Source organism: Scaptodrosophila lebanonensis, unplaced genomic scaffold (genome assembly GCF_003285725.1).
Source record: "Scaptodrosophila lebanonensis strain 11010-0011.00,11010-0021.00 unplaced genomic scaffold, SlebRS2 tig00000024-arrow-pilon, whole genome shotgun sequence".
Classification (NCBI taxonomy): Eukaryota; Metazoa; Arthropoda; class Insecta; order Diptera; family Drosophilidae; genus Scaptodrosophila; species Scaptodrosophila lebanonensis.
In genome coordinates this window covers 16,082,870-16,105,370 of record NW_022060538.1, presented here as the reverse complement: position 1 = coordinate 16,105,370, position 22,501 = coordinate 16,082,870, and the positions used below count along the sequence as shown (strand labels likewise).

The following is a 22,501-nucleotide window of genomic DNA, read 5'->3' as shown; positions in this document are numbered from 1 at the left end:
ACGGAACGATCGGATGCATCGCTCAAAAGCTGAATTGTTAGAAACACAGTTGGAGTTACTGCTGCCTCAGCTTCGAAGTCAGCTTCTTTTGTTGCCAGGCGCTGTGTCTGCAACTTGTGGCACAGCAGCAGCAGCTGCAACAATGCGTTCGGTCGTTGTTTGTGTGCGAGTCGAGCATACGGGTGCGTGCGTTGGTAGAAAAATGAAGATGTACAGATTTGAACAGGCGCCCAGAGATGGGAAGCAACCACACTTGGTCCACAGTTCCGAAATACGCCAGCTTGGTTGAATGTTTGTTGTCATGGAAGTGTTGTTGTTGCGCTGCATGTGAAAATGAAACTGCAACTGCCGACACAAGCCGGCATCTGACTGGCCGACTGTCTGACTGCCTGCCATTTGCCATTTGTATCTTCTGCAACTTTTATGGCGTGAAATGCTAAGCGACGCAGCCTTTCAAGTGTAGTTGTTACCCCCAACCACTGCAACAACAATAACAAGCACAACTAGACGCTTTTGCTGCATGTGTGTTTGTGTTTGTCGCTGACGGTTTAACTGTCTGTCTGTTGTCTGTCTCTTCTAGCTCAGCTGGTTTCGCTGAACGATTCTGATGCGACCAACAAGATACAGCAAGAACAGGAACAACAACAACACAAACATTGCGACCAAACAAACGCACACATTAAAGTATCTAGAACTTGTTTTCAGCCGTTCCGTCTGTCACTGTCGTTGGCCACAATTCGCTGAGCGCCCAGTCATTTGCAACATGCACACACAAGCATGCGTGTGTGAGACACCACGACGAGATATATTCGAACAGATTCGCCACTGATTACAATTTCAGATACATTTAGCAAGAAAAAAGAACAGCTTTGCTGAAATCAACGAAGCGAACAACATACATGTGTATTAATAAGCATTATGTATATGTACGATTGTGTCTATGTCTGTCTGTCTGTATGTACTACATATGTGTGTATTGTCATGTCACGGTTCAGTGAGAGAGGCACACAGCACCAGTTCGTAGTCAAATGTATCTGCAGCTATGTATCTACACATACTTGTACGAGCAACTAGAGTAGTGTGCGTGTGTGTTTCTGTGTTGGCATTGTTTAAAGAATTTAGTTATTTCAACTTGACTTTTAACAAGCAAATTGGATTTATTATGTTGTGTATGCAAATGCGTTTAAGGCATGCACTTTACGTTTTCCTTTGATCCCTGCACGCCAAATAATTCAATTAATTACCCCACCTAAGTACACAGCATAGACTGCTGGCTGACCAGCCCAGTAGCAGTAAGCAGTAACCGCATCAGTTCATATTCTGCATCTGTGCATCCATTCGCTCGCCACATGCTCAGTCTTGTTACCCGAATCCATCCACACCCAACCCAACCGTAAAGCCATGAGTCCGACGTCTGGCTCCAAGCCAGCTACTCAGCCAGCCTCGGTTGCTGCAGAAGCATGCAGATGCAACTATGTACGAGTATCTATGCGTCTGTCTTGCTCTTCCTTCTCTCTCTCTCTCTCTCTCTCTCCACATGCTGTGTAGTACACTGAAAAAATGTCCATAGGGTATTTAGAGAAACCACCAATAAATTGAAAAATTATTATGTTGCAAACTTTGAAATACTTTTTAGACTTCATAGTAACTAATGTTTTGCTTTTTTTTTGTCAAATCTTCAGTGGAAAGAAGGCTGCTTTAAAAATATTTCTTTCTTTGATTTTGTTAGCCAACTCATATTTTGGAAAAACATTTTGCGTTTTATGTCTACCACTTGCGTGCGCCCTCTCTTCGACCGATTATTTGTTGAGAATTAGCAATTCTAGGGCTTTGAAGGTAAAATACTGAAAAAAAAAGTCATACAAGTATGAAAATTCTTTGTTTTCTTGAACATTTTGAACATTTTCGTGCGATTTTTCTTTAATTTTTATGAGGGGGATTAATTTAATAATGCATGATGTGTGACTTATCTTGGCATCGTTAGGTATTTCAAGGACTAGCATGAAAGTTCGATGAGCCTGAATCGAACCAGTATATGGGTGTCTTATAGTAGTTATCGGAGATTCGACAAGGTGATAATTGATTGAACTAAAGGGCCATCTCCCTTACAGCCTTGCCTTAGCACCCAATTACTTCATTTTATTTACTTCCTAACATATAGTAGTGACATATAGAGTAGTAATACTTGTAATGCTTCAGAAATTAGTTCAAGCGAATGCCAATTGTGTTGATCTTAATGGGGAATGTTTGTTTTCGAATGTTTTCGAAATATAAATGGCAGCTCTCGCACAGTTGAAAGTTTCCTCAGTGTAGTGTGTGCGTGATGTTGGGAGCGTCTCTAGGCTACAAACATACTCGAACACACATACATATTTACATACCTGTCCACCGACTACTGCCTCCACTCGTGTGGATGTGCGAGTGCATTCAATAGCTGGCTGGGAGCTTGGATGCGCTACGAACTACTGTGATGCAATTCGCCAACTCGTTACTGGCCCGCACATGTTGGCTAAAAGCAATTTCTCGCTGCTAGTTGTGGCCGCTATCTACGAGCATGTTGTTGTTGTTGTTGTTGCTGCTGTGGCTGTAGCTGTGGTTGTTGCTCTCGTTGGCGTCGTTGCTGCCAGCAAGTTGCTGCGCGCCTGCTTAAACTAGATACAATAGTAAAAGTGTGCTGACTGGGCGAATAGCACGGGCCCCAGTGTGAGTGTTGGACACGAGAATGCGAATGTGTGAGTGTGTGAGTGTGTGTGTGTGTGTGTGTGTGTGAGTGAGTGTGGTCGAGTTGAACTGGTAGTACGGCATCATTAGGTTGTGTGTTGTGTAGTACGCGCGTTAGTTTTGCCGGCCGGCCGGCCGGCCAGCCCGCCGGTAATTTACATTCAAGCAAAAGAGATAGTGGAATAGAAAGACCGGGAGAGAGATAGAGAATGGGCTGGGTGGAACGCGCGTGGGCCGTGGGTTGTTGGCTCTTGGCTCTCGGCTGTGGGCCGGTCGTACCGGCAGTCTATCCGTCATTCAACCAGTCACTCAGGCAGCCTCTTTATGCAGCACTTGGCAAAAAAGTTTACACATTGCATTCGTTTCGTTTCGTGTCTTTTTTTCAGTTGTCCTCTTTTGCATTTTGCTTCTTTTTAGCATTATATCCGGCCATTGCACCACTGCTACACCACAGCACCACCACCCAACCATTACCATAGCCGGCCGCCTTTCTGTGTTTTTCTTCCGTCTTCCTGCACTTTTGTTGCCTTTGTTGCCGTTGACAGTTACAACTTTCTGACGCATGATTTGTTGCAATGCCTTTCGTTTTTAAAAATAGCAAAGGCGTAAAAATGGAAGCAGCAACTGTGGCACTTTGTGGGTGGCCATAAAGAGGGCATGACAGTGTTCAAAGCAGCACAAAGGGAAATGGGAAATTGGAGCTGCAAAAGGGTTTTCCATCGTGAAATGTCTTTTTGTTAGGTTTGTTTTCGCTTTCGACATGGGCATTGACACAAATGTTTGATTGTTGTGCTCTGATCTGAACTTTGTTGTGATGCAAGCTACAATTGACATTTAAAACAAAGTCGCTAAATCGAATCGAACGATTGGTTGTGTTGTCTTTTTTTTAAAATTGCTTTTGATTGCTTCGCAAGTTGAGGTAAAACGAGTAGAACACGTTAAGGTCGTGGCAGCTCCTTGTATCCACTATTTTCCCTGCTGCAGTCATTCAACTAAAATAATAATTGTGGCAATCGTTTCTAGCACCGAGCACCTTGAAAACAGTGATTTCACTTTGTCTTTTTATGTTAAAAAGGCCGATGACTTTATCAAAACTCAAAAAATTCTCGGCAATATGTGTTAAATGAATAAACGCGTAAAGACAAATCTTCTAAGGTTTTAAAACAGATTTCATAATTGACATACATTCATAATTTCTTTGTTTTTCTGCATGTACAGCCAGTTTAAATTATCAATACAGATATAGTAGGAAACTAGCCTAATAAAATAATACAAAAATAAGTAAAGCAAAGAAGATGTGATAAATTATAACAGAAAGTTTTTAAATATGTATTAGTTGGATTATTTGAATCCACTGTTTGCCCAATACAATATAACCTCATTAAAATATAAATAAAGAAAGGAAAATTTTTTCAAAAACTACAGACTATAAATGCAGTCTAATGTTATATTATTTTTAACACATTTCGCGAAAAAATTGTATATAGTGTGGCAAGCTGTAAACTGAACGTAAATTTCCGCAAAGGTGTTGAATTTTTTGCTAAATAAAATTTGTTTTTTTTGGCTGACTGGCGGCTGAATAAAGTGGGTCAAGAGATCAGTTAACGAGCCACGGCAGTCTGTCAATCAGTCAACCAGTCAGCCATTCTGACACTTTGTCCCATTCCAATTGGCAGTTCAGTTGCGATTTGGCAAGCAAAGAAAAAAATCTTAATAAACTTTACGAGTATAACTACAGCGAATTATTTTCATTATTATTATTACCTTTTTTTGTGATTGTTGGCCATGATGTGTGTGTGTGTGTGTGTGTGTGTGTGTGTGTGTGTGTGAGTGTGAGTGGATGAAAGAACGTGGTTCTGCCCGCCAACAATGGCCGATAAAATCGCGCATAACAAAGCATTAAAATAAAACGGCAGCACCGATGCCTGCCCCGCCATCCCCATCGCCCGCTGGGGCTGTTAACCTTGAGGTCTATGACTCAGTGAATCAACTCTGGCGCTTCTCTCCAGCTTTCTTTATAGAGGGCGAGTAGGACAGCGGATAGGCCGAGAGTAGGTACTTGGTATTAAAACACAACGGCCAAACAATAAGCAATTTGTGCCCACAGGAAGGTCAGCTAAATGTTTATAGATGGATGCGATGGCAGCCAGATACGAAAACCGAGCACGACGATGATGGGGATGGCGACAATGGTGTTGCGGCCCCTTCACTTTAGAAAGTTCCAAAAGCGCAAAATAATTTATTTCAACTGTCTTTAAAACGAATCGAATTGAGCCGCGTTCCACACTCTCTCACTCTCAGGCACCGAAAAAAGTATACGGCTATGAAAATCGTGAGTTTCATAAATGAATTGTTGGCGACATGTCGCAAATACGATTTCCTGGAAGGAAGAAGGAAAGTGAGGAGAAAGCAAGTTCTAATGCAAAAATCAGAGACACAGCCGATGTTTCTTGTGGCCAAGCTGAAGCGGGTCACGCTGTTTTGTTGTAGTTACTGTCTACTGTCTAGGCCTGTCAGTTGACACAAAGAAAAAGACAAGAACGTATTTGCAATTTATGACCACGAACGAGACGACAGGCTCAGGCTCAGACTTAGGCTCAGCCTCAGTCTCAGACATCGACTGTCTTTGGTTTGAGAGAAAGGCTTCTTAATTTTCTTATTGTCGTGATTTGATTTAAACTAAATGTGACTCCTTGCTCTTCTCTATTGCCATTGCAGAACTTCTTCAGATTGCACCGCCTGAGAAAGCTTGGCCTGAGTGACAATGAAATTGGACGCCTGCCGCCGGATATACAAAATTTTGAGAATCTAGTGGAGCTCGACGTTTCACGCAATGGTAAGTCGATAAACAACACTTCAAACAACTATCGAGCAGCTTTGTTTATGCACGTGTCTCACGAAACATTCAACAAGTGCCAGCTACCACGTAAAACAGAACATTCTCATGCAAACTCGTATGAATGACTAAATGAGTGCATGGCAGATGTTCGTATCCACTGAGTGACGTTGATGCTGACACTGACATGAGAGCTCAGGGGAGGGGGGGAGACGGCAAATTACTGAATGAATGAATGACAAGGCACTGTTCTTGATATACAAATTAAGTGAGGCGTTTGGACAGGCATTTGCCACTACAATTTTGAGATAAAGCAAATGCATTCGTAATCCATTTAATCTCTCGCTAAACATGCGACGACGCCCAGTCTGAGTGGGTGTACGTTGCTCACTAATGTGCAATGCGTGCAGCTGACTTGTTTCTCTCTAGGTAGAAATTTGTCGCAAAGTTCAGCACTTCATCATAGTTTTAGCTATAAATTCTGAAATAGAAGAACGCCATGCGATTATTACTTCGCTCGTACCAGGGCGTTGTTGTCTACTATTATTGTCTAGCTTGCAGTTGTGTAAACAATATTTAAACAAAGAGAAAAAACTTGACTACATACACACAACTTAACTGATAAAACGAGTCGATTAAACAATCTGTCCATACTTTCTCTAGTAAGCCCAAGAAACCGTATGTCCTGGTTTCTACTTTAGATATTCACAATGTCAATTTCAAATTTCTGTTTCATAATGTTTCATGCCCCAATCACTATTGATAATTAAGAAGTAAAGTAAACACACCTTCATATGCTGACAAACCATGCATTTAAGTTGAAAATCTGCTGGCAAGGAAACTGTGGCATTTCCGATCGTAACTCCATAAAGCAAATGCCAGATCTGATTCCTTTTGGTAAACTCAAAAGTACAATTTGTGAATGCTTTTATAACTAAACTCAAACGTTAAGAAAAATAGAAATGTTGCCAAAAATATCAAATAAATATTACTTTTTATAATTAAAACATTCCACTTACTCGTAGTACTATTTCTGTAAAGATATGAACTAAACTCGAAAGCTCAGGTGCTGATTGAAGATATACATATTTTATCAATGCAAAAATGGGAGCAGACCTGTGTGTTCTTGTTGTCTATGGCAGTGGCGTGGTTTCCATAGGATTACTTACGCATTACGGATGTTCATATTCCTTAATATCTATGTAAACCGTTGTGGCCAGACTGTTGAACGCCCTTTTGTTTGATAGTGCCAGCCGGATTTCTTTTTAAAGCATGATATATATGAAATCGTTGGAATAACTAGCTTATCTTGATTGAATATATTTTTTTGTTGGTTTATTTCCCTTATCTCCTGTCTGATTTATAGTTGTCAATTTAATTTGTTACTTTTTAATCGAATAAATTTGAATGCGGAAAACTTTTCAACTTCTGCTGAGCAACAACAATACGAGTTTTTTGTTCGACTGCTCCTGTTCAATGCAAAAATTGCACGCGCAGGCGTACAAACTGGCATATACTTGTACATATGTACGTGTAAACGGACCAACATACAGATGATATAAATACATACATATAGTACTTATGTATAAACAGATACTCACTCACACACACGAATTTTCTGCTTAAGCGAGCACAAATCCGTAAACAGTAAACAGTAATTGGAGTCAAGTGCATGAGCAAAGCGACACGCACGCACATACACTATTTACGTACATCCATATCTGTATACAAGTATATGTATTTATATTAAGTAGTTATGCTTTTTATAAATTTGTACGAGGTGCATTCATTCAGTATCAAGCTGGCCCATATTTTTACTTACGTAAAATGGGTATCCGTCGCTCGAGATCCATTTCCGTAGCTATTTTTATTCATAGAGTACTTAATTCGTCCAACTCATTGAACACTTCACAATTATGTCCTGGAAATCCACTGAACACGGACGAAATATTATAACCTTGAGCGTTGCTTTACTGGCGTCTAGGGAACGTATTTGATTAGAGTTCTACAAGTATCTTTTCTGTTACAAGTATATGTACTTTTATTGACCATTATAAGCACCTATTGAGCGGTCCTCGCTTGTACTCATATATCAAATGCAGTTGGTCCGTTTGCAGTATTCGCTGGTTGGCATTATTGTCATTCATATGTTGAGTAAATGAAATATTGTCGACGATGTTGTCGTTTAATGCGGCTTCCTACTTCCGCTCCCGAAATGAGGGTGAGTGAGGGTATTGCATTACCGTCCATTGACCGAAAAGCGTTAACTCGGCCTGCACATATTGCCAAAATTGGCTCGTTGCTAAATGTTGGTTTTCTTTCTGTTGTTAGTGTTGATTATGCAGTTTTGCAGGCTGTCTGCTTTTTGCTTTTATAGTACATATGACCCACAAATGGCAAACAGCGAGTCGAGTGCGCCGTGCCACTTGGCGTTGCAACGCTAAGTGAACGGGCACAGAGTTTTGCAATTTGCGGTGACTTCGTGAATATGAGACGCTAAATAAAAAAGAAGAAGAAAATATCGGTAGGCTGTAACTTGAGAGCGAGTTGGGCGAGAAAGGCCGCCCACACTCGCGTTGGCTGCATACTTTCAGCATCAACTGTAGTCTTTGTGTGTGGGCGGCAGCCTCGGCGAAAGGCTTTTACAGACAATTGCATCGCCTAAGTGTTTATTAATGCCAAGGCATTTGTTTCATATGCTGCATGGCTTTGAACTCGTTTCGGGCAAAACGAAACAAAAAGAATACGGCAGGTGTGCAGAATGCAAGTGCAAGTTTGTGTGTTTGTGGTGTTGTTGTGGCGCACCTTTCTGTTGGGTTGCGATATTTTCTTCATTAGGCTTATGGGTCGTGAAATATAGTGGTAGGTACAAAAATTTCAATTTCTATTGTGGCGTACTTTGTTGAAATTAGCGCTCTCGAATCGTTTCTTGCTACAACAATGGCAACAAACCAACAGCAACAATAGCATCAGAATGTATAATGCGACGAAAAATGTAACGATACAGTATTAAATGCTTAAAGAAGACAGTGAAATTGGAATAAAAATACCATTCAAATGTAAAAGTACTATTTTATTAAAACGTTTAATTTATTCATGGGAAAAACAAACGGCAAAGTTTAATTTTTTCTGAAACTTCTTTGCGCCCTATGTACAAATTTTTATTGTTCCACTGAATGGGAGTCATTGAGTAATTTTATTCTCCTCTTTTCTTTAAGGTTTTTCTTTTGTTTATCTTTTTCCAATGTATTCGAAATTTAAAAAACAAACAATAATTAAAAAGTTGTTTATGTAATTTTCACTGTGCATTGCACAGCATAGCACACAAAAATATATTACGTATACGCCTGCTTGCACTTGACAATAGAATGCGGCGACGACGAGAATGGCGCGATAGCGACTTGCATAGCAGTTGTATTCGCGAAATAATAACAATATGCTTTTGTATGCACAAGTACTGCGAGTATATACATATGTATATATAATAATAACCAACTTTTTGTGGCTGTGTGTGTGCCATCTATGGGTATATGTGTGTGTGTGTCTGTGTTCGTGTTGGCGTGTAATTGTGCAGGTGTCGCCAGAGCGCTAACTTGTCGCTGCCGTTGCCATTGTTGTTGTTGTTGTTGTTTTTGTAGATATTGTTGCTGTTAGTTGCAGCAAGTACGTAAATCATAGTGACAAGCTGACCCGCTTTACAAATTCTCGCCAGAGGGCGCTGGCATTTCTTGCTAATTGTTTGTTTATTTGCCGTTGAGTTCCTATTCCGACTAGTATGTATGTACTTGTGTTTTTCTCGCTATTTGCTTTTTCCATTTGCAACTCGTGTTCCCAACGTGCATTGTTTATTAATAATTATTTGTAAATTTATATTTACGAAGCGCACCCACGGCTGCCATAAAACAGCGACTGCGGCTGCGACTGCTGACTGCTAGTGTTGATAACCGCTGCCTGTTGTTATGGGTAGCCATGACAAATAAGCAAGCCCCGTAGGAACAGAGCTGCGTAAAATAGAAGAGAATATAAATTAAAAAAAACCTTATTGACGAGGTTCGAAACTTAGTGACGAAAGAAAGACTGCGGTCCAAGTAATCGATTATCGTATTAGTTTGTGCAGCAAAAAATCGATTAATTAATTTTTGTACTTATTTCAAATATGAATACAAATTCGAAAATGTGTTTAAATTCGCCAGCAAATATGTAATAGGTATTCATCAAAATTAAATCTTAAATACACGATTTCTGTCTTCATTTTATTTAATCAAAATCGAATCTCAAACTGCTATCAGGGATACCCTTATTGCTAAATGCCATCAATAAGATTTAATCGAGTATTGAAGTTGAAACTGCATCGAAGCGCCCTCTAAAGGGTGCGCTTAGTGTGCAGAATAGGTGAAGAAATTTAAAAAAAATCACGTTTTCCACAACAGTCGATACATAATGTGGTGATCGGCAAGGAAACCATTTTCTAGTACGAACGGCACTACGAATTATCCATACCTTACAAATAATGTTCATCGCTCATAGTAAGTATTGACCTTAGCATGAAAATACTGTTGTTGTACTGTAAGAAAAACGTCAAGGAGACATTGTCCACACCAATTCTATAATTATGCTTAAAATCTTTTTATTGTGATGTAAATGGAGGAAATATTTAGAAGCTGGCCTAAGCATTTTTCAGCTATTCTCTTAATATATTGTCATTCGAAATGCAGTGAGTTCCAGATTACAATTCTCGATTAGAATTCCTGATTACAATTCCCAATGGACATTTTAAATCAACAGCTGAGCCATTGTTGCCCCCTCCAATGCCATTTAAAAGTCAGCTGAGAACTTAGTACAACCACTTGACCAACTTTGCCCAGAAAGCCAGTATCAATTGCCTGAAAACTGACATAAGCACATACATAGTGCTATAAGTATCGTCGCATTGGCAGCTTCTTATGCTGGAGCGGTTGCAAGCCCACTCCGTTGACACCAACTGGGTCAAAGTTACTCGTAAACTGTTCCAAGTGTGTTGCACAAGTGGCAACTACAAAGCTGTGCTCATTCTGTTCTCTTCTTCTTTTAAGACTTATCTATATGTTTTGCTGTACAAGTATAACTCGGCCAAACATTGACAGAGTCTGTTACTGTTTCAAGTGCAGCAGAACAACGTTAATCCGACGTCGGCGTCGACATCGACTTCGACTTCAACATCGCTGCCGGCTTATGGCCAAACTTAAAGAACAGAGGAAAGGCGAAACAAAAATCTTTGGTTCATTATTATGGCCGGGCCGAAACTATTAGCGGCCATGACTTTGTAGAAAGGCGGCAGCAGCAGTTGCGTCTAAAAATAACATTTTGAGAAAAGCGACCGCAACAGCGCCCTGGGAAAACATTTCCAATCACAGCGTAGTAGAAAGAAACATTTTTATAATTAATAGCATTAAACAAAAACTAAATCAAATTACATACACACGCATGCACATACACACACACACACACACTAATACGTATGCATTGTGCGCGAGTAAGTAATTTCTTCTCACGTTGTGCAGTATTTCAATTGCCCCATACGTACTGATTGTATTGATTGAAGCGTTCTGCGGCCTCATTGACGTCACTGTGAATTGGCAAAGCAATTAAAAACTACTCGGGAAACACATAAAAATATGTTTGTACATATGTATGTATGCATGTATGTTTGTATTTAAATTGTAAAACAAATCAAAAGCGATCTCAACAGGCGTAGCAAGAAAAATGTTCAAAAACGGGCCAGCGACTGTGTGATTCAAATACTCTATCAACTAGAGGTTACTTTCGAGATCTTGAACATTTTCGTCGAGAACAATAATATGGAATCAAAGTTATGGAAAAGCTCTCTACATGACCCAATAATTACTGTGCCTTTCGTCTCGAATAATTTATTTAGCTCAGCAAAATTGGAAAAGATTTATGATAAGATTATATCCTTGCCTGATACTATCGGAATTCCGAACAGACTATGTGCTAAGATGCAAATATATCTCTCAATCATAAAGCAATTCCATAGATGATTTAGGTCCAGAGAGAGCTACCGTCTATGAATTCCTAATCCTAACAGAAACGTACAAACATTGTGTGCAGCCCCATGTGACCTCATTTGGAGGGTAAAAGCACCACAAAGGCAATTGTGAAACGAGCAACAGGTTAGGAAAATTTGAAATAGTTGTATTTAATTGAAATTGTGTTGCCAGGTGTGTGGGCGTTTGTTGGAACGTGCTGGGATTGGCTGCGAATGAATGCTTGTGTATCGACACTAGAGGACCCAGGTGCTTGTGCTCCCGGCATGGATTTTGAATTTATAAATCGTGGCAAGTTTGATTGACAGCAGGGCAGATGGTAAACGGGCTTTAAATGTCATTTGTACGACATGAACTTGATTGTGCTGCTCAATTAAATAACGTAATCTCTCACGCCGTTATCCTGGCTGTGAGTCTGGTTTTATTCAACGACTTAGTTGTATTTTGTTAGCACCTGTTGCACGAACACACACACACACACACTTTCACACTCAGGGCATCGCAATTAAAACCCATTACTTAGCGCACTCCCAGAACGGTTCAACGCCACTCGGAGTGCAATTCTCAACGACAGTTAAGCGGCCACAAAGTCAGGCAGTCGGGCCGTCTATTAAGCGATGTCGGTTGGCGTCGGATTCACCGCCAATGCCATTTTCCGCACTGCCACTTCCCCGCTTAGGGATTTACTGAATGCTTTTAACAATGGTGACAGGCAAATTGCATGCAGATGAAGGCTGCGAATGGAAACGGGAGCAGTTCGCCAGCTCCCCATCCAATAAATGAAATGGCATTGTGCCATAAAAACGCACAACAAGGATGTTGATGCTCTTGCCAGTGCCTGCCTGTGTGGGTGTTGCGGATTATGTCCTGCTGCCTGCCAGGCAGGCGGATGCTGTATTTGTGACAGGTGGTGCGGCAAATTGAAAGCTGCAAGCATATTGAAGTTTAGCGCGCGCGCGTGTGTGTGTGTGTCTGCTATAAAATATGCAATATAATAGATATTTGTTAAAGCCTCTTCTAACGGCTTACTGCGAGAAAATATTTCCGAAAATTTTTTGATTTTTCTTCAACGGTTAAATAGATTGGAAACATTTACGATGTTCTATTATTTATATTTAAACAAGAAAGGAATGCTAAAGTCGAGCAGGCTCAACTCTTAAATACCCTGTACCACCCCACAAAAAAGTAATTTAATTAATTAATTAATTAAATTTAATTAAATCATAAAAAATGAACAAACTCGTCCTTTCTCGGTCTCAGGAGAATCTGTACCCTTTGGGTACAGGGTATAAAAACTACTGAGAAATATATTAAATTATTCTAAATTAAAATAAGTGTAATGTGATAGTTTTAATATTAAGTTTACTTCCAAGTGCAAAAACTTGCCAACACTTTCAAAAAGAGCGGTGCATTATTTGTTTTTAAAGCTGTTTTAAATGTTGTTCAATTAACTTTCTGTTTATAATATTGCTGTATGTACATCCTTTGAAATACCCTTTGTTGTTGGATGTTAGTAATGCTTTTAATAACATATGGACACTTGTAAATTTTAGGTATTCATATTTATTGCACACTTTTTCTCTAAGTGCAGACCGTTGCACCGGGGCACCTTCATTATGAAATGCAAGTTGCATTGAAAGATACGTCCTCGATGTGTAGGCCGAACATCTGTCTGAATGTCTGAATCCACTCATTCGTTCATTCGTTTATTCGCTGCGCCTAGTCGCCTTGATATCCTACAAATCATTTCAATTTTCATATGCAACTCAAGTGAAGAGGCAGACAGAAGTCGGTGGCGTTCGCTGGGGGGGGGGGGGGCGGGTGGAAATGCTTTTAAAATATTTACTCGTACAATGACATTGAAAATATTTTCATGTGCTGGCGCATTTCTTTTCGACGGCATTGTCTTTGCTTTTGCATTTGCTTTTGTCGACGTCGTCAAGTGAGCCGCTTGTCGACGTTCTTGCCGGTGCCGAAGGAGGGGAGGATGTTGGGAAGAGGCTCTTGGTCGTTTCGTCTGCCTTATTAAATTTATAAGCGCTATAAATTCCCATGCGTCGTATGTCGTCGTCGCCGTAGTTGTTGTTGTTTTCATCGCTGCTGCCTTTATTCGTTTGTTTTGCTATTTTTAGCGGCACGTTTGTCTCGACCCGCTCGAGATAAAAATGATAAAGAGCGTTTTTTATTTTGGAAAAATGAAAACCGAAAAACCCCATTGATGTTGCTATTTCGAATTTATTATGTATAGGCTATATAGTACTTGCCGCTACTGTTGCATAATCGGGCAAATTGATTATATTTTGATGTGACACGCCCCCAATTTCTGTGGCTGCTTGACAACCTGGCCTGGCCATTGTTGTTGCCCAGACTCGCAGCCATTTTTGTGTGTGTGTGTGTCGAGTATGACACTTAATGCCACATCTGTGCATCAATGTGTGTGTGTGTGCGTGTGTATATGTGTGAAAGGTCAATGAATTACTTGCTTCTCTTTTGTACTTTGCATGCATTGCTCCCAATGACCGCCAACTGTGCCGCACAGCTGAGCATTTTTCCCTGCTGCTTCCCAAGCGTGGCATACATACTCGTATGTGCTATGCTATATGGGCCCATATGTTTTCAATTGTTAGATGTGTGTGTTTGTGTTTAATTGAAGCGCCTTGCTGCGTCCATTTGTCTATTTGTTGCGCTCTTGTTGACTGACAAACGAATTGGCTGACTGACTGACTGTCTGCCTGTCTGTCTGTCTGTTTGTCTGTCTGACTGGCTGAGTGTTTAGCTGCTCCTCTTTTTGCTGAGTGCTTTGTTTGTACTCGTTGATTGGCCTTCTGGTAAATCGGATGCTGCCGTTATGGTACAAATGCTTCTGCTGTTGCCATGCCGCGATTTAATGCCAAAGTTAGCAGACCATGTGACATAAGGTTTTGGTAGTTAACCTAAGTAGGAGGTAGGTAGAACTGGAGCGTATGCAAGGAGAGCATAATTCAATATTGTCGTCTATAGGCTGAAAAAATTTGATCCTATTTGTCTTGCTAAAAATATTACAGTATTCATAGCACTTTGGGGAAGCAACTGTGTATGCCTCAATAAAATTATTGTCACGTGTGATGCATAATTTTAAATTGATTCTAAAGCTTTTATTATAATATTGCGGGATATTTCGTTATTTTCATGGCGCGTCAGTTGCATACCGATTTCTTCCATGTCAGGGATGCGCTCAGTAATGCCCTCACTTGTCACTTTTTCGCTCGTGCAGTTCATCTTAATGTTCCAGCACCCATATGATGCAGAACTACTTGTACTAATGATTTGTGGTTTATGTGTGCTATGCATTTACTTTCCCATAAATGCACCAAACGGTGAGGGCTTGGAGACAGTTTTCCCCTTAATTGGGCGAGATAATTGAAGTAAATCATCTTAAAATTAAGGCGCCGTGTACACATATATGTGTAAGTTTGTATTTTCCGGAAGCGATTACCGCACGGAGTTAGCTCTGTTTGTACGTCGACCAACCTCTTACCGTGGGAACTTATTTACTTTCTTAGAATAGACCGATTTGGATGAAATTTGAAACTAAATTAGATATTTATGTATAGACTACTTGTGCAAAGTATGGTTTCGAAATGTGGACAATATTGACGAAATTCTGTAGCGTGAAGAGGGGAGGGAAAATCAAAAAAATAAAATAAACTCGTGTAGACTAGGAACTAGGAGCGTCTCCATACCAAGATCGGTTAATGTACGCTTAGCCGTTTCCGAAATTCTGATGTTCATCCAGACAGTCGGACGGCGGACGGACATGATTAGATCGATTTCTTTCGTCATATACATTATGGGGTCTGCGATGCTTCCTTCTGCCTGTTATTTACGTTGCACAAACCTAATATACCCTTTTTACCCCTATATGCTTTCGGTTGACTTGCCTAGCCTATTCGAAGTTAACGTCTGACTAAACTTATATATAGACAAGACTCAAATATCTGGTGTTATTGTGATACTAGTTTGTTGCTCTGAACAATCCCCTCTGACCAGCTTATATCATATCGAGAGTAAGGATGGCTTCAAGCAAACCACAGTCAGTATTTTAAATGTGAGATATTTTTTCATAAACGTTCTACATACAAAGCATCCAGATCGCTTATTTTGTAAATAGCTGGAAATTGAAGGTGCACTTAAAGAGTGTACTCGTATATATTTTAAAATGGCAACCTCTTTTGAAATTGTATTTATTTTGAATTTCAAACGATAATCGTTACTTAGTCCCAAATATATAAATAAAAGCAACCTACTATATTTACGATGCATCATATTTTTAATTAAAAATTGCACACATTGCAGTATTACTTTTGTTCATTTATTCATTCATTCATGCAATGACAGGCAATATTGCTTTATCTGCAGTCGACCATAAACAGCAGACACACATATAACGACAAAGGGACAGCCTATTCGACAGTTCGACAGCAATTCACAGCTCTCCAATGACCGACCTAACCCACATAAATACAACGAGTATGCAACCCACAATTGCCGGGCCAAAACAATTCCATCCACGATATACATATGAATATATGCATACTACTTGTATAGTCGTCGGTCGTATTCATGGGTTCATAGCTATATAGTTTTGATTTGGCGCTGGCAGCTATAGAACAATGTCTTTGTTCAAGAGCAAGACTTTGAGCATGTCCTGGCATCCTGTTCTGTAGCTGGTAGCTGGTGTTGCGCTCGCACAAAGAGCGTTCCCTTTCATTGGGTCCCACGTGTCGTATTAGTAACTTTAAATGGAGACAGCGACAGCTACAAGACTTAGCTGAACTGAGCTGAACTCGACTGGACGTCGACTTGGACGTGGATGTTGGCAACAACGACGAAGGCTCGTGACCCCCACGCGCACAAATGTAGCTAACAGGTGAGCAGTTGAAAAGGGCGCTGCCGTGTACGTATATGAATGTGCGTCTGAGGGTACGTGTGTGTGTGTGTGTGTGTGTGTGTGTGTGTGTGTGTGTGTGTGTGTGTGTGTGTGTGTGTGTGTGTATCCTGTAACTAGGTCAACAGGAACGCCATTGTAAAGGATGCCTGCCCAACTGACTGCCCACAACGGACGAACGTCCATCCAGCCCTTTTGCTGTTGTGGCTGTCAAAGCAGCGCTGTGTTAGGAGGCGTGTGTGTTTGTTTATAGGTGCAAGGTGTGTATCGGTGGCATACACACTCGTCAGCACACACACTTACACACACTTATAGTATACACATACACATACTACATGCGCACGCTTTTGTGGCATGGCACTTTGTGGGCGCATTTCCGCTTTGGCCGTTGGAATTTTATTCGATCAACAAGTTTTGTTTGTCATTTTACGCTTCGCCTCACTCTATCAACAAAACCCGCAACATGGTCGCCACCAGAGGAGAAGTACAACAACAAGAATAGCAACTATAACGGAGCGTTCGTGCCACGTGAAAACCAAGCAGCAAACAGCAAATTGTGGGTCCATTGCCATTTTGCGTTCTAGGCTTCTTTATTTGCATAGGCAAATTGGATGGCCCATAAATGTTTGGTAATACTCATGGACCCATGGTACCTACTTGTACTCGTACCAGCTGACCAAAACACCACATAAAATTAGCATAATGGTATTTAATTATTTATTTCCAAATGATTTATGGAGCATACGTACAAGAAGAAGATTTAATTGAAAACACAAAAATCAATAGAAATTACATAATTAGAAAAGCAAAGTAGTGTGCACAAAATAAATAATAGAATTATTTAATTTGGTGAAGAGGGCCAAAACAGCCGTCTTAGGTGAACATTTGCTCCACAAAGACCTGAAACCCTAATATACAAAAACGGGTAATTTCTTAAAAATCGCATCAAATGGAAGATCAAAAAAGAACATTTTAAGATTTTGAAATAGTTTTTTCTTAGTTTAAAGAAAATCAATGCAAAAACGGAACCAAAAGCACTAATACTCTTTACTATTTGCTTTTCAATGTCAACTTCAAAGTTTTGCCGACAAAAATGCAAACATGGAATAAAAAGAAGCTTAGTTACATCTTAAAAAATGTTTTTTTTAGCTGCTATGTAGAGATAACTACAACTTGTGAGTCACTCACAGTTTTCTCCAAATGTAATGCACAACAAAAAAGGGAGAAAGTAAATACAAAGACACTGATGTCCTTAAATGCATCTCGATATTAAAATACATGAATACATAACAAGAAAAGAACACTAAAGTCGAGCAAGCTCAACTCTTAAATACCCTGTACCTCCCACCAAAAAGGAAAAAATGAAAAAAAAATTCTTTAAAATAATTAAAACAAGAGAGAACGCTACTAACTTTCTTCAGAATTGACCTATCATGATGAAACACGGCACACGGACACATAAGCTCTAACTGGATGTAACTACCAAAATTGATTTCAAAATTCCAAGAATTTATAAACAACAAGAAAGGAATGCTAAAGTCGAGCAGGCTCAACTCTTAAATACCCTGTACCACCCCACAAAAAAGTAATTTAATTAATTAATTAATTTAATTTAAATTAATTTAATTAATTAACTAAATTAAATATAAAATATTCCATGCATGCATACATACATTTATATTTACATCAGAATCGTGCCTTATGCGTGTTTGTGTACTTGTACATATGTATGTATCTGTGCATTGGGCCTGGTTATATGGCTATAACTTTCTTTCCGATCATTCTATCATAATGAAACTTGGTATACGGAAATTCCAAGAATTACGGGAGTTATAGAAAATCGTTAAAAAATCGTCGGATCAGAAAAAATGAACAAACTCGTCCTTTCTCGGGCTCAGGAGAATCTGTATACCAAGTTTGGTTATTCTAGCTCTTATACTTTCGGAGATCCTTGCGTTCATACAGACAGACAGACGGACATGGCTATATCGACTCCGCTTGTCATGCTGATCAAGAATATATATACTTTGTGGGGTCTACCAAGCCTCCTTCTGTGTGTTCCATGTGCACTCGCACAAAACTAATATACCCTTGTACCCTTTGGGTACAGGGTATAAAAATATCAATACATAAGTAAAATACTTATGTACTTTTGTATTGTGTTGATGATGTTTTCCGAAAACTAGTTACAATAGAAGTGATCGCTTGAGGTCTCAGTTTTGTCGCATCCCATCTGAAATATTACAAGAATACTGCGAAAATACTGTTCTATTATTATGGCTTTAAAAATGAGATGAAAAATGAAAATTTATTATATTCAAATGCAAGTCAAATTTAGTTGTGATATAATGTAGTGGTTTTATTACTGTTCTATACTAGTGCCGCCCAGTTGAAGTCCCAATTTTTATTTCTTGATTTGCAAGAAATTTTATGAATATTGAAATCAAACAGTAAACAGTACAGTAATTAAATAACATGTTATTTTCTGCAGCACTTACAATAGCTTTTTTATTAAGTCTAGAAAGTCTCTGATTCTGGCTAGATTGACTGTCCGTCTGTATGAACACCGAGAACTTGCAAACCATAACAGCTAAGGACAACATACTTTATGTCCTGGCTCTGTAAGGAATGGAATGGCTGCAAGGAGTGCAGAAGCTTAAGCACCTGTGTTGCAACACTTCTTTTGTTTTGTTTCCGGATCCAATAAAGTGTTTACAACTGTGCATCATTTTTTAAACAGTTAGTAAATTAAACGTGGTACTGTAATTGTTTTACTGAAACAAGCCAGAAATCGATAGGTTCTACTGCCAATAGACACCAACTCTGTGTGTTTTGCATGCAGCTCTAATGCGCATTTGGAAATATTGATTCGACTCATTATTAGGTAATAGAACTTGATGAAAGCAAAACAACAAGAGAGAACGCTACAGTCGAGCAAGCCCGACAGTGTAATACCCTGTACCCAGGTAAACTTCCGTCACTGAGTTATATGCACCCAAAGCAGCAGCAAAAAGAGGAAGAAGAAGAGCGAACTTGTTGCTGCAGTTTGTGGGGGTTGTACTGGCGAGAATTTGTTTCGCTAATAACTTTTCTTAGAATTGACCGAATTGAATAAAATAAAATAAAACAAGATAGAACGCTACAGTCGAGCAAGCCCGACAGTAAAATAGCCTGTACTCTCCACAAAAAAAGAAAAATTAAAAAAAAAAAAATTTAAAAAAAAAATTAAATTATTAAAAAAAATTAATGAATTAATTAATTAAATTAAATTAGAATATATGTTTATGTTTAGTTTTAACAGCATACATTTACATCACGTACCTATGCGTGTTTATATGCGTGTATGTATGCAGCACAAAGTTGAACCAAAGCAGCAACAACAACAACAGCTGCGGGCAGCGCTGCCGACAGAGGCAGCGCATGAGCAGCGATTTTACTTATGGCTATAACTTTCTTCAGAATTGACCTATCATGATGAAATTTGGCACACGGACACATTACTAACTGGATGTACCTACCAAAATTGATTTCAAAATTCCGAGAATTACGGAAGTTATAAGAAAAAACACGAATTGCGGGGGAGTGGGGGGGTGCATCGAAAAAAAACTCAAACTCGTACTTTCTCGGTCTTAGGAGAATATGGAAACCAAGTTTGGTTATTCTAGCTCTTATACTTTCTGAGATCCTTGCGTTCATACGGACAGACGGACAGACGGACAGACAGACGGACAGACGGACGGACGGACAAGGCTATATCGACTCGGCTTCTCATCCTGATCAAGAATATATATACTTTGTGGGGTCTGCCACGCCTCCTTCTGTGTGTTACATACATGCGCACAAAACTAGTATAGCCTTTCACCCTTTGGGTACAGGCTATAACAACAGTAGACAATTATATATAAATTATGTGTGCAAAGTTTGGTTTAGGTAGCATTTGAAATGTGGACGCTATTGACGAAATTCTGTAGCGGGGGAAGGGGGGGAAAATTAAAAAAAAAAAAATAAACTCGTCCTTACTCGGACCTTGGAGAATCTGGATGCCAACTTTGGTTATTCTAGCTTTTATAGTTTCTGAGATCCTCGCGTTCATCCAGACGGACAGACGGACGGACATATCTAGATCGATTTCTCTCGTCATGCTGATCAAGAATATATATACTTTATAGGGTCGGAGATGCTTCCTTCTGAATGTTACATACTTTGCACAAACCTAATATACCCTTTTTACCCTACGAGTACAGGGTATAAATATTTGAACCACAACCATCTCATACTAATAAATATATAACATATGAGTGTGGTTTTGTCAAAATAATTGTGCCGGTCAGTGTTTGTCCCATTATGCGTTGTTCTTCGCGCCGGTCCTTGTTTCTGTTCAAATGCAAAAAATCTCACTCTCAATATTTATAGCAGTTTATTAATAAATAATCGAGGGCCTTCCTTGTTGTTCATGCGTGAGCAGAAGGCAGCAAGCCCCCTTGGCGTATGTGTGTGTGTGTGTGTATGTATGGGTGTGGGTGTGGGTGTGGGGGCAAGTGGAAGGCATGGCTAGATAGGTCGCGTAATATGAAAATCAATAAAGCTGCGCGCACTCAAAAATGTTGGCAACAAAGCAGCCAGAAATGTGAATAATGTGACCGCAATTGAAATTGAATTTGAATTCGAATTAAATCTATTTCCCTCTTCTCCCTCCCTCTCTCGATACTTTGCAGATATACCAGACATTCCCGATGACATTAAACATTTGAAGAGCCTGCAGGTGGCCGATTTCAGCTCGAACCCCATACCGAAGTTGCCCTCCGGATTCTCGCAGCTGAAGAATCTGACCGTTTTGGGCTTGAATGACATGTCACTTACCACATTGCCAGCCGATTTCGGCAGTCTGACACAGCTCGAATCGTTGGAGCTGCGCGAGAATCTGCTCAAGCATTTGCCGGAATCGATAAGTCAGTTAACGAAACTGAAACGCCTGGACTTGGGCGACAACGAGATCGAGGAGCTGCCACCATACCTGGGCTATTTACCCGGTCTGCATGAGCTCTGGCTGGATCACAACCAGCTGCAGCGTCTGCCGCCCGAGCTGGGCCTACTAACACAACTGACCTACCTCGATGTGTCCGAGAACAGACTGGAGGAGCTGCCGAACGAGATCAGCGGTCTGGCCAGCCTAACGGACTTGGATTTGGCACAGAACATGCTCGAAACACTGCCCGATGGCATCGCCAAGCTGAGCCGACTGACCATTTTAAAACTCGACCAGAATCGCCTGCAGCGACTGAACGACACGCTTGGCAAGTAAGTGAATGAAGTCGGTCTATTTACCAAGAAGTGTTGGCTAAGATTGCATTTAAACTCCCAGCCTTTTAATTTACCTTTTCCAACCTATACACCAAAAATCGATGCACTCAGCAAAACATAACGATTGTCATCCGATCGAACTGATTTTTAAACATTTTAAAACTATTTTTGCTCCAAATTTAGGAACAATAACTGACCTTTTATTATTTATTTATTTATCGCCAAACAAAGCACACGAAATTGAAAAAATATAAAAGTGCAATAATATCTAATAACAAAAATATCAATATAACAAAAATATCAATGGGTGCATTCCCAACAGAAAGTAGTCAGCAACCTTTTTAGACCTAAAAAAATGGATATAAAAATGAAAAGAAATGAACTAAACCCGTACGGCCAAAGATGCTTCAAATGGCAAAATAAATAACTCATTAGTGTTATCACTGAATCCCTTATGGCTTGGTCGTATTCCAAAATCATTTTTTAATTAAATAACTTTTTTTGGCCACCTTTAAATTCCAGTTCTTTAGTAGAAGATACAAATTAAAAATAATTAATAAATGTTTGATTGATAATACACTAAATGGTCCTTATACTGGTTTCATTTAAAAACAAAACAAAACTGAAATCAATTTTGTCGTGTGTTTTATGGGATTATTCGAAAGTATGTAT

General features: G+C 39.7%; 1 protein-coding gene across 13 annotated transcripts in view; it reads left to right on the top strand.

Annotated features, from left to right (window-relative positions):
• LOC115620830 (protein lap4) overlaps nucleotides 1–22,501 on the top strand; it is a 91,705-nt gene that overhangs the window by 7,628 nt on the left and 61,576 nt on the right. For all 13 annotated transcript variants that reach the window (XR_003995247.1, XR_003995246.1, XR_003995239.1 and 10 more), the window contains exons 3-4: nucleotides 5,440–5,557; nucleotides 21,244–21,826. Coding sequence is in view for 4 of the 13 variants with exons in the window: in XM_030514261.1 (XP_030370121.1) it covers nucleotides 5,440–5,557; nucleotides 21,244–21,826 (701 nt within the window). In the remaining 9 variants the exon portion in view is untranslated. The remainder of the gene's footprint in view (nucleotides 1–5,439; nucleotides 5,558–21,243; nucleotides 21,827–22,501) is intronic.